Source organism: Juglans microcarpa x Juglans regia, chromosome 4S (assembly GCF_004785595.1).
Source record: "Juglans microcarpa x Juglans regia isolate MS1-56 chromosome 4S, Jm3101_v1.0, whole genome shotgun sequence".
Lineage (NCBI taxonomy): Eukaryota > Viridiplantae > Streptophyta > Magnoliopsida > Fagales > Juglandaceae > Juglans > Juglans microcarpa x Juglans regia.
The window spans coordinates 7299864-7311928 of record NC_054601.1 but is presented as its reverse complement, the minus strand read 5'-3'; the positions used below and the strand labels follow the sequence as shown (position 1 = coordinate 7311928).

At 35.9% G+C, this 12065-nt stretch overlaps 3 protein-coding genes, 1 non-coding gene and 1 pseudogene across 4 annotated transcripts; 3 read left to right on the top strand and 2 right to left on the bottom strand.

The window, feature by feature from the left end:
• Positions 1-1950: 1950 nt before the first annotated feature.
• Positions 1951-2102, top strand: LOC121263904. The gene has a single exon (XR_005940388.1). It is a non-coding gene; the product is annotated as a U4 spliceosomal RNA (small nuclear RNA).
• A 588-nt stretch (positions 2103-2690) lies between these two features.
• On the bottom strand, positions 2691-3847 carry LOC121263125 (glutathione S-transferase-like). The gene is made up of 3 exons (XM_041165924.1): positions 3551-3847; positions 3431-3479; positions 2691-3322 (listed from the first exon to the last, which is right to left on the bottom strand). The coding sequence occupies exons 1-3, from the start codon at positions 3701-3703 to the stop codon at positions 2865-2867; spliced, it is 660 nt and encodes a 219-aa protein (XP_041021858.1). The 5' UTR covers positions 3704-3847; the 3' UTR covers positions 2691-2864.
• A 554-nt stretch (positions 3848-4401) lies between these two features.
• On the top strand, positions 4402-5708 carry LOC121263132. Its single transcript, XM_041165934.1, has 4 exons — positions 4402-4629; positions 4717-4799; positions 4892-5149; positions 5366-5708. The coding sequence occupies exons 1-4, from the start codon at positions 4512-4514 to the stop codon at positions 5531-5533; spliced, it is 627 nt and encodes a 208-aa protein (XP_041021868.1). The 5' UTR covers positions 4402-4511; the 3' UTR covers positions 5534-5708.
• A 2269-nt stretch (positions 5709-7977) lies between these two features.
• Positions 7978-8966, top strand: LOC121263156 (plastocyanin). Its single transcript, XM_041165974.1, has one exon. The coding sequence runs from the start codon at positions 8325-8327 to the stop codon at positions 8823-8825; it is 501 nt and encodes a 166-aa protein (XP_041021908.1). The 5' UTR covers positions 7978-8324; the 3' UTR covers positions 8826-8966.
• Positions 8967-9476: 510 nt separating this feature from the next.
• LOC121263157 lies at positions 9477-10114 on the bottom strand (annotated as a pseudogene).
• Positions 10115-12065: the final 1951 nt, after the last annotated feature.

Below are 12065 nucleotides of genomic sequence, written 5' to 3'. Positions count from 1 at the left end.
ATCTAATTAGAGAGTTCGATATGAATGAAATAGTTAAAATCAAATTTATCTCATATTATTTTATTGTTATATAATAAAAAAATAACTATTCTGATTGGAATAGCCAAATATTGAGAGTGCTCAAGCTAGGATTCTCATTTGTAGTAAACTTCCTTTACCAAATATGGTAATTTCTCTTTAAATGATATTTGTAGTAAGTCTCGTGTAAATAAACTGTTAAATTTTACAACGCTAGAACTGTAATTTTTCTATGAAAGGAAAAGTTGTGGTTTTCTGGTAAGGAATGACTGTTTCAACTTCACTTTTTACGACTCTGCCAAACAGGTAAGAATTTGTAGTTTCTCCAGTAAGAACGGGAAAAAAATCCCAGATTCTAAAGAAAAATGGGTAAAGAGAAGAAAAAAGAGGACCTGTTTCAAAACAGAGACTTTGTTGCTATTTGCTAATGAAGTGGCTCAGATTTCGAGTCATGGAAAAGGGGTATTTTGATGGAATTTCCCGGCAAAAGAGATGGAATTTTGATCTTTTGGATTTCAATTTCAACGTTAAGGCTCGTTAAATTGAACTGAGTTGAGATAATAAAATATTATTAAAATATTATTTTTTAAAATTATTATTATTTTAAAATTTAAAAAAATTATATTATTTATTATATTTTATATTAAAATTTAAAAAATTATAATGATAAGTTAAAATGAGTTTATGAACTAAACGAAACCTTATCTTAGATGGAATAAATATTGTTGAGGATTTGTCTTTTTTAATTTTACTAATGAGATGAGTTGAGATAAAAATTAAAAGTTAAATAAAATATTGTTAGAATATATTTTTTTAATATTATTTTATTTTAAAATTTAAAAAAATTGAATTATTTATTTTATTTTATATAAAAATTTAAAAAAATTATAATAATTAAATAAGATAAGATGGATTATGAAAACAAACGAGTCCAAGCAGAAAATGTCTGAGAAAATCTCGGAACCGTGAAGTCGAAATGGACTGAAAACGAAGCTCGTCAACTCAATAGTCTAAGCAATGGCCCAGAAAATACTTCAACGTGTCCAAAACATTAGCTAGAGAAGTGCTAGGTTCATTAAAAAAAATAATAAATAAATTCACAACATGGTTAAATGCCAAGTTATATTTTTTTTTAATAGAAAAAAGAGTTTGACAATCTAATATAATTATATACCACAATAGTCACGTGAATTTTATTTTGTAAAATCTCTTTATGAATAAAAAATTTCTGTAATTTGAATATGTAAAAGAGAAGTCACTTGCAGGAAACTCATTAGGTGCACCCCTAAATTAATCAAGATTTTGGTCCATCCAACCGGCGGTCTACTTAGGGAAGTCAGTCATTGAATCCATCCCACTATGAGTCACTCATATGTCCAATACCATACCAATCAAGACAGACTTGTTTCCATTATCATTTGGAAAATACTTTAAATATAAATGAGTTTCGTAAAAATAAACTCAAAAATTGATGTGTCTTAATATACTATGTCAAATTATAAAATTATTTTTCTTATAATATATATATATAACGTATTATATAAAATTATATTAATTTATAAATTTATTTTTATAAAATTTTTTGTGATTGTAATATTTTTCTTCTCATTCTCGCTATAAATATTATTAATAGGAAAAATCTAATTGTAAGCGATTCTACGCACTAATATGCGCACTCTTTCAATATGATTAGTCAGAAAGTAGATTTTATTAAAAATAGTGCTAATTTGAATTTAAAATATGAAGATAACAATATTAATATGTAGATTGATACATAAACTTACTTGTACATAGTAAAACTCTTACTATTAAGGCTTTTGACTGAGAAAAACAATTTCTTCGAGACTTGTTTTAGTCCCGCATCGAAAACGTACAGAATAGCGGGGGCAAATGATGGGTTATAAGAAGGGGCGGGTTGAGCAATTAGAAGGTATCTTTGCGCTTGGGGCAATGACGCAGCTAGTGAGGTTCTAACCGAGGCGCGTCTATTGCTGGTTGAAAACTATTTCCAAACCCCCTCTTAGGCCTGGGTTTGCCCCTGGCCTTCGAGAATTTCTGGAAGGGCTCCCCTCTGGGGTAAAGCCCTACAAATTTCAGACCCAAAAATTTTCCCACTGAGCAAACAAGTTTTATTCAAATCCTCTGTTGTCATTTCAACGTTTATGAACTTGAAAACTATTTTTTATTAAACAAGCGAAGTGGATTTTATGAAACAAATGAATTGAATTTGAACATTGACTCTTTGACAAAATGCATTCAATGAAGGTGTTTTATATAGGTATGGAGGTGTTTTTCGCATGACGTGGAGTGGTAAATAGTTGTTAATGAGGAGAATTTTTCTTGTGGTCAACTTTCTGTACATTTTTTTTGGTTTCCCTCACCTGCTTTGATAAAATGACAGCCTGAGATAGAGGGATGCAGAGAATGCTTTTCTCTGCTTGATAAAATGAAAAGCTTTTCTGGAGATCGAGGGTTGATGTTTTTATTAAAACAAGATCTTGCTACATGGAATTCTCGAGGCCTGGATTTCAATAATTATCTACTGTATTTTTCCTTGGTTTTCAACGAAGGAACACTTGTGTTTGACGTTTTCGACAAAAATATTGCAAACTGTGAATAATAGTAGTCTCGTAACAAAATACGATAATCGAGACATACAGAAGAATCCTTCGTGAATTCAATGAAGCGAACAATTCAACTGAATTAATAGACTGTACTGAAAGATATCTTCTGGACTCAGCATAACCAAAATTAGAAAGGCATTAGTGTTCGATTGAAGCAATTTATTCAACAAAATGCCATCAATAAAAACTCAGAAACAAAGAACCAAATCACCAGCCTAGTTTTCAAGCACTTTTCTTCTGCATATCAACCACCTTTTTCCAGGAGTCTCGGCTGGATATCTCGTTCCACCATCTTCCCACGTTCTTTCTCGAAGTGAAGAGCTCGCCTCTACCAGAGACACCCACCAAGTACTGGGTGTTGGGCAAGTGTGAAAGATCAGCCAGAGTAAATTCATCGCCGGCCAAGAACCGGGTCTCCCCGAGCCTTTTATCGTAGATGTCGAGCACCCTGGAAAGCTTTTCTTCGTTCTGCTTGATCACCACTTGGTCTTGCTTGATCTTCATTCGCGGCGCGAACGCGAGCTGAAACACCAAAACAGAGCTTGGAGGGCTGAAGCTCTGCCCTTCCGCCTCTAGCCACTGTTCTATGGATGCTTTTGCCAGCGGGTTCGTTCCATACAGCCCTTTGTTTCCTTTGTCCGCGTACTTCTCACAAATGTACCGGCATATCGCTCGAGACTCTGAATTACTCGAACACAAACAAATAGAAACAAAAAGTACAAATCAATGGAGTTATGTCGAATGACCAAAAAGAACGAATGGAAATGACGAAGTCTGGCTATAGTTACCGAAGAGGGAGACGCCCCCGTCCTCAAATGCTGGTACTTGGCCAAAGGGCTGTTACAAGAACCACATGAGAGAAAGAGAGGGCGCGAAAGAGAGAGAGAGAGATTAGTATGTCGAAGTACCTGGATCTTAAGGAATTCGGGCTTCTTGTGCTCGCCCTTGGCCATGTTGACGGAGATGAGCTGAAAATCGACATTTTTCTCAAGGAGACAAGCTAAGACCCTGGACACAGCCGTGGACATGGGTGGTCCGTGCACTTTTACTGGAGTCGCCATTGGTTGGAGAGAGCTTTGGGTTCTGGGTTTTGCTTGCTTTCTTGCTCCCTCTCTGTGTACTCAATAGGTGTATTTCTTGTTTGGTTTTGGACCATATATACAAGGAAGACTTTATCCTTTGCTTGCTTGAGTGAGTAAATTTGGGACCAGCCAGCAGGAAATATTTAAAGAAGATTTTAAAGTGCGAAGCTGTAAATTGGGCGGCTAAACAAATATGATTATCGCTCTCTCTACAGGCATAGCCGCATGGCGCATAGTGCATAGACGTGGCTCTCCCTTTTCCCAATTGTGATGGGGGGGGGGGGGGGGGGGGGGGGGGGGGGGGGGGGGGGGGGGGGGGGGGTTCTCCTAAATCAGTGTCCCCCACACTTCTTATCGGGAGTTGATTGATGTTTATTACCTGAGTGGTGATACTCTCCGCGCTTTGTGGGGGCGTCAAGCGTAAATTTTATGTGTGTATATATATATATATATTTAAAAAAAATTAATATATTAGTAGTACTTTTTTAATTATTAAATAAAAACAATTAACGATTAAAATAAAAAGTAAAAAGAGACGAGATAGTAATATTACGCTGGTTACCTCCTCCTATTTGCTATCGGAGCTGGTGCCGCGGTTTATAGCTTGGGAGAACGTTGTTAAAAGGAAAAGTTTAGAGGTTACTATAAATTATATGTGAGTTTGTGGGGGAGTTTTGTCATTTTCGTTAGAAGTCGTTGCTTATTATGCTTACCAATCTGTGATCGATAGCACGTTGTTTCTCGTCAAAAAAGCCACCCAAAACCCTCGATACTTTCCGCGATCGCCATGGAAGCTCTAAGCTCCTTTGCAACCATCCTCTCCTCCTCGTCTTCTCCACCTTCTGTCTTCTCTCCAGTGAGGCCTGACTCACCAAGACTCGTACGGTTCACCTTGTCTTCCAAAAGTAAGATTTTTCCTTCATCCTTTTCCCATATTATGCTAATTTCTGGTTCTCTCGTTTTTCTGATTGGAACGTTTCGTATCGGTTCAGAGGAAGGAAACGATTTCGATCTCCCATCCGACCCCAAAGACTCCAGTATTGTCCCCCTCTTCGGCAATCACACTCTTTCCAAAGTAATTACTTTAAATTTATTGGATTTTTTCACTTTTTTATATTTGATGGGAATTAGGTAAAAATTGGCGTATTGTTTTTGGGAAATGAATAGGATGCGGCGATGGGATTGGTCTTGAGCGCGGTTTCTGTGAGAGGTTGGACGACCGGATCAGGTATGGAGGGTCCGTCCATCCCCGCCGGAGCCGAAGATGGATCCGGTACAGAAAGGATCTCGACCTTCCCGTGGTCCCTCTTCACTAAGTCACCACGTAGGCGTATGCGTGTTGCGTTCACCTGCAATGTTTGCGGCCAGAGAACCACTCGTGCCATCAATCCCCATGCTTACACTGATGGCACTGTGTTTGTGCAGGTAATTAATTCTCTCTTTTAAAATCTGTCTGGTTGCCTAGAAAGTAAAATAATATAAAATATATAGCTTCTTTCCCATATAAAAGTTTACCTTGAATTTATTTTCAAGGTTGAAGTAGGCTCTGTTGAATGGTTTTTTTTAACCAATTTTACATGCTTTTGTTTTTTGTTTAAATTTATTTAAAAACTGATTGAAAGAAATAAAACTTGTTGCCAGTGCTGTGGATGTCATATATTTCATAAGCTGGTGGATAATTTGAACCTGTTTCACGAGATGAAGTGCTATGTGAACCCGAGCTTCAATTATCAAGACCCGAAATGGGATGAGGTTGGCTTCAAGTACCTTGATACAGAGGATGATAGGAATGATGGATTTCCCATATAATGAGGTGAAGAGCAATTGTATAAGTGGTGTACATTCCTTTCCTTGTTCGTGGCAACTTTTTCTGTCCCATTTGTAAATGTTTCTGTTATTTATAGTATTCTTTTCATATTGGTAACTGAAGTCAAAGTTGGATTCATCAATGAAATTTGGTAGAATGATAAGCATTGAAACGTTAGGTATTGACTCATATATGTTGTTTGTAGGACTTTTGGAAGAGCGCACTCTCTAGATAGATTTGAAGATTCAAATTTTGTTGTTGCAAATCCAACTCACCAATAATGAGGTCATATCAAATGTTAGCAGTCAGGAAAGTCTAAAAATGGTTGCCGTTAAAAGATTTATTTGTTCTCTGTGAAGTATTCTTCACTTGTGAAACCATCTAGCTGAAAAAGGAGTCTAACAGCAATCTGCCTTGATTGTTCATATTCCAATTGTTTCTTTGGAAATGTAGGTTGGCCATTCTATTTGTACGAGTTGCATGGGAGACGCTAATCGCTGATTTGGTTAATGCATGCATGATAGGGTGGGAAGTTGTATAGTGATAGTCACTGTGGATACCCCGGGGCCTGGACATTTTGACAATAGGAGAATGGTGGTAACCCCCACTTACCAAGTCCTACATTGGGTAGAAGTATGATAGAGGTGCATTTAGGTTACGTTTGATTCTCAAACTCAGCTGAGTTTAGTCTAATTTTAAGTTGAGTCTAATATTCAAATATCCAACTCTCAAATTATTAAACTCATTCCAACTCAAAACTTTCTTACACGTAGGACTCATAACCTTTTTCAATTTTCCATAAAAAGTATTAAACTCATCTTAACATCAAAACACATTTTAAATTCAGTTTAGATGAGCTCCACATAACACCCTCCACTACTCAACTTACTACTATTCATAAAGAACTCAACTCAGTTGAGCTCAGCTCAAAATCCAAGCGTAGCCGTGTAAAGTCCCAGGTTGGTTCCTTATTTGGTGAAACTGGGTTTTATAGTGATTCAAGTTCCATCTATAACATTGACTAGTCAACTTAATTTAAAGTTAAACAGACCTTTGTATCTAATTGGAATCTTTGAGATGAGAGTTGCTATGCAATAGCTTTAGAGAGTATGCATTACTAGATAATTGCTCTTAATGTGTATGGAGGATTCATGTCACAAGTATTTGAATTCATTCTTTGGAAGAATCATTTTGTTGAATAACTTCATAAAGACTTACGTTTTGCTCAAGGATCATGTTTAAAGCTGTTGTCACATAGGTTTTAAACCATCGTGGCTTTGCAACACTATGCAAGGCTTAAAGTAAACCTTCGTTTGTTTGTTATCAAAATAGTAATTATACAGCTCTAATGCGGTGAAAATGTCCCTATACTTATTAGATGATCATATGAAGTTGTGTTAGAAATCATGTTTATTTGTCCTTCTCCTTAGTAGTATATTGATTATTTTTTCAAAGCCTTATTTTCGAAGTAATTATTCTGTATTCAGAAACAATGCTCTTCATCTTACCTAACAATAGGTTCTATAGATTAAATTCATTCATGTAAAGTGGGTGAGTATGATCATCTGACAAGAAGTCCTCAGATCAGGGACGAAAACTCATCTCCACATTTATTTATACACATTCGCTTCTGTGGTCATCAGCACTTTGATGGATGGGTTGAGTAAGCAATGCTGCAAATGGATTTGTCATGCCTAAAAAATCTCGCACAGGAATGTTCCGTGGGCCACATATTTCCAAGGTTGGAATGGAAAGATGCATCCAAGATTTTACTAGTAAGTATCTAATGGGTCCTCAAAATGACAGGGACACACATTTTTAACAAAATTTACGCTTTCTTCTTATTCTATGGCTTTTAATTATCTTAGTGATATTTTGTCACAAGTGAAGAAGAACCAGAACTGCCGTGACTGGTTTATTGCCTCAACATACACATTAGATCCGTTCTTTCTTTTAAAATAACAAATTCAAATTCAAAGATCGATAGATAAAGTTACACCAATAAAGAAATATGAGTATAGTATATTTAGCTCTTGTTTTTTAAAGTAATAAATTTCAGGTTGAAATGATAATATCGCGTCCACATCCACCCAGTATAACAGAAGTGGGATGGAGTTTGTAGTATATAGCATCTGGGTAGTGCTACTATGCCCTCTCGATTTGTCCACGCGGTGTGCCTCTAGTTGTACTTTTTTATTTTTTTCTTTTTATTTCAAACATTTTTTAAACATGTTTAAAAATTAAAAAAAAATATCAATATACTAATAGTCACTTCCTTAATCAGTGAGTAATTTTTTTTTTTTTATATAAAAAAAATTAAATACATAAACGGTCAAAATGAGGGAGCATGTTAATATTATTCTATAGCATTTTGCATCTGTCGAATGCTCCCAAGGAAATGGAATCATATAAATGCAATATCTTCCCATGATTAAAAGATCAAAGAATTCATAACAAAGATGCAAAATCTTATTTAGTGGCTGTCGTCCTCGACTAATTTGGCTTACTTCTTAGTACTAACATTTCCGCCTCACATTGGGAAAGTCAAAGCCACGTCATTGGATAGTATCTAACCCAGCCAATGGCAACAATCCCCAGCAGATAACCCCTTCATCCACTCATGCACAATACACCACACCCATTCGTTATCTAACCACAGATCTCTCCTCCAATCCATACCACACAAAATCAGCCTCACCCTATTAAAATCCAACTCTCCTCTCTGCTCCTTTCGATCCCCTCCAACTAGCAACACAAAACAAGACCGCAAAGAAAAAGGAAAAATCCTTATCCATGGCCACTGTCACCTCTGCAGCTGTTGCCATCCCATCATTCACCGGACTAAAAGCAGCCGGTGCAGCCAAAGTTAACGCCACCGCTAAAGTCTCAGCCTCTGCAGTCCCAAGGCTCAGCATCAAGGCTTCAATCAAGGATGTGGGCGTTGCTGTTGTGGCCACTGCCGCAAGCGCACTGCTTGCAAGCAATGCCATGGCCATAGAGGTCTTGCTCGGCAGTGATGATGGGGGCTTGGCTTTCGTTCCCAACAGCTTCAGCATCAGCCCCGGAGAGAAGATAGTGTTCAAGAACAATGCAGGTTTCCCCCACAACGTTGTATTCGATGAGGACGAAATTCCCAGCGGTGTCGACGCCGGGAAGATCTCCATGAGCGAGGAAGACCTCCTCAATGCCCCAGGAGAGACGTACGCTGTGACCTTGACAGAAAAGGGAAGTTACTCCTTCTACTGTTCTCCTCACCAGGGAGCAGGCATGGTGGGAAAAGTGACGGTTAATTAAGTTTGTTTGAAAGCTAGCTCTGCCAAGGATAATCATGATCATGTTTCCATCCCTTGTACTTTTTTTGTAAAGGTAGTAGAGCTTAATAATCAATGTTTGTGGTGAACCTGGTTTATCATTCTCTTCCATTTGAGATTTGTAGATTTCTGGTGCAGTTCTTAATTGAGCATTTTGGGTGCTTTTGTTTTTATTTTCGTCAAGTTAGAAGGCAAAGTAGATTCAATTATGCCCAAAAAAATGGTGATGCGAAGTGTGTGATGTGAATGATAATAAGGGATTCTTAACCCAATTGGTTTCAAACCCAAGATGCAAGTCACTCGTTTGATTACATAATTCAGATGATTATATAATTCAGATGAGATAATATGACATGATTTGTTAAAAATTAAATAAAATATTGTTATAATGATTATGAGAGTGGCTGACAGTAGGACTTGTTGTATTTACATATTTTACACCATCCAATTACAAGGTGACACATAAGAGTTCTTTTAAAAGTGGAATATAATTGATTGTAGTGAATTTGTAGAACTTTTGGTAGGACTGATGCCTTTTTCCCTTCTTCATTCAGTGTTTTCACTTTTCACTTTTCACCCATCTCTCTCTCTCTTTCGAAGCATCTGATGATAAACTGGATCCTGATTCTGCCAAAGCTTAAATCCTCAAATCACAAGCAACCAGGTTATATAGTATAAAAGACGGTTATATTTATTACTCAACAAACATGAGATGAGAGAATTTTGCTGAGAAATTATGCTGAACTGAAACAAGTTGGTGGAAGAATCAATAACCCTAGTAATCATTACGGATTTTATCATTGAACTTTTTCTTCAGCTCATGATGCTTCTCAAAGTATTCATTTGCAGTCACGGTGCTAATCTTTTTCTTCACCTCTTGTACTTCAATAACTTCCTTTTCCAAATACTCAGACTCCTTCAAGGATTTCTCTTCTACTTCTTTCAATTCCACCAACAGTGCATCGAATTTAGGCTTGTACTAAGGAGTTACTGTGTTTACATACTTGGGGATCTCTATGCTGTCATAAGCCTCTTTGTACATATCCACCAAGCGAAACCCAATTCCTTTTCTATAGTACCCCCAATCTATGGTTCAGGTTCCTGACTGAATTTGGTCTGGAGGGTGGAGTTGACCTCGTCAAATGCACGGTGGAGAGTGGCAAACTCTTCGCGAGCCTCATCGGTGACTAGAAGCTTCGCCATCCCATCCCAGTCTATGGCCCTTGACGCCTTCAATGCGACATCGGCAACTTTCTTACCTGCTCCGCTCATTTTCTTGCTCATTTTCTCACTTTCTCGGAAAATCTTAGAGCTTAACCGATGGTTTGTGTTGCCAGATACCTATTCCTGAGAATGCGAAATACTACTGCTTTCGTTGAACTCGTGACCTCATTTGGAGAAAGGGCTTCTTAAGACTAAGATTGAAAGGGTTCTTCTGGATAAATATTGTAAACTGGATATGTTCGGATAGAGAAAGTGAGTGCTGAGAAATATTGTAAACTGGATTTGTTTGGATAGAGAGAGAGAGGGAGAGATACAAGATTGAATGAAGGTTTCAAGAGAATTGAGAAAGGAATGCTCTCAGTGTGCATCCATTATAAATTAAATAAGTCTCTTACGTGTCCCTTTTTTATTTGCTGGTGTAATTCTAAAATTTACACCGGTTCCGGCTTAAAGCTTTTCCTAATGATTATATAAAATAAGATGAGATAGTTTGATTTTGTGTAATCAAATTAGCCGTTTCGATTTTACAACTTTCCCCATATTCTCAAGATGGAAGATAAAATAAGTGGAAAATATTTAAGAACGTTTAGGCAACATGAACCCTTATAAATTTGTCTCACCCGTACCTTCATGTTAATTTTAGAAATAACACAATCCTCTCGAACTAGCACCCGTTTTACAATCACTTTCATATTATTAAATTTTGCAACCATCTTTCTAAACTATCATAAAATTTTAAATGACTAATATCCAAATGAATTCAAAACAAATAAAAAAGGAATTTAGAATAATTTTTTTAAGAAACGAGAAAATATAATATTTTTTTCACTTCTTGTCTACATTTTTCAAAATTTCGTATCCGAAAAAGTTTTTTTTTTTTTTTTGTTTTAAAAATTAATCTTCAATTTAAGTTTTTCCTACCTTATAATTAGTTTTTAAACTTTTTTCTCTAAGTTTTATATGCTTTTTTTATTTTCTAATTTTTAATAAAAGCCAAATTTTTATGGAGCTATACGTTACAATGTTTTGATAGTTTAAAAGGGGTGATTCTTGAAATTAATAGTTTAGAGGTGATTGCAAATATGTCAGTGGTTTCAAGGAGTTTTTAAATTTATTCCCCAAAATCTTTCTTCACGAATGTACGTACAGAATATATCAACATTGCACTCACTCTAGAGTGTACCTCCGCCTTTTAGACATCATCAAAATTCTAGGATTTAGAATAAGAAAGGATTAAACGCATGAAGTAAAACTTGTAGTATTTATCGAGCGTAAAATATTATTTGGTAGACTCAAATGAGTAAATAAATGTTATAAGTTTCACTTCATATATCTCTCTTCTCCTCTAATACTTATAGCTTGTAGACTTTACATCTATGTCTTACTTTAAAAGTCTTACGACCATTAAAAATTAAGGCTCGTTTAGATATAGAAATCATATCATATCATCTCATCTCATTATTATATTTTTTTTAAATTTTCATACAAAATATAATAAATAATTTAACTTTTTCAAATCTCAAAACAATAATAATATTAAAAAAATAATATTCTAACAGTATTTTATTCAACTCACCTAAAAAATCTCATCTCATCTTACTATCTAAACGAGCCCGACTTCCCCAAAACAATTCTTACAAACCTTCATCTAATCCGATTTTTAGTACTTCTCCTATTGATTATAGTGCTAATTAGACTTCCCCCACATTGGGTGGGTGTGAGAAGATTTAGGACCTGTTTGGATAGTGAGATGAGATGAATTGAAATGATTTGTGAATAATAATGAGATTATTTATCACAATAGTACACTATAGCATACAATGAACTCACATCCAATTGCATCCCTCAAAATGATCTCGTCACAACATTAATTATCTATCCCACATTTAAATTTTCATGAGACCTATTTCTTGACGGGGATTTACTAGTTACAAGCAGTTAGGGACACCAAATCGCATACCAACACTCACATAACTTTTTTTTATTAAAAAATAAATAA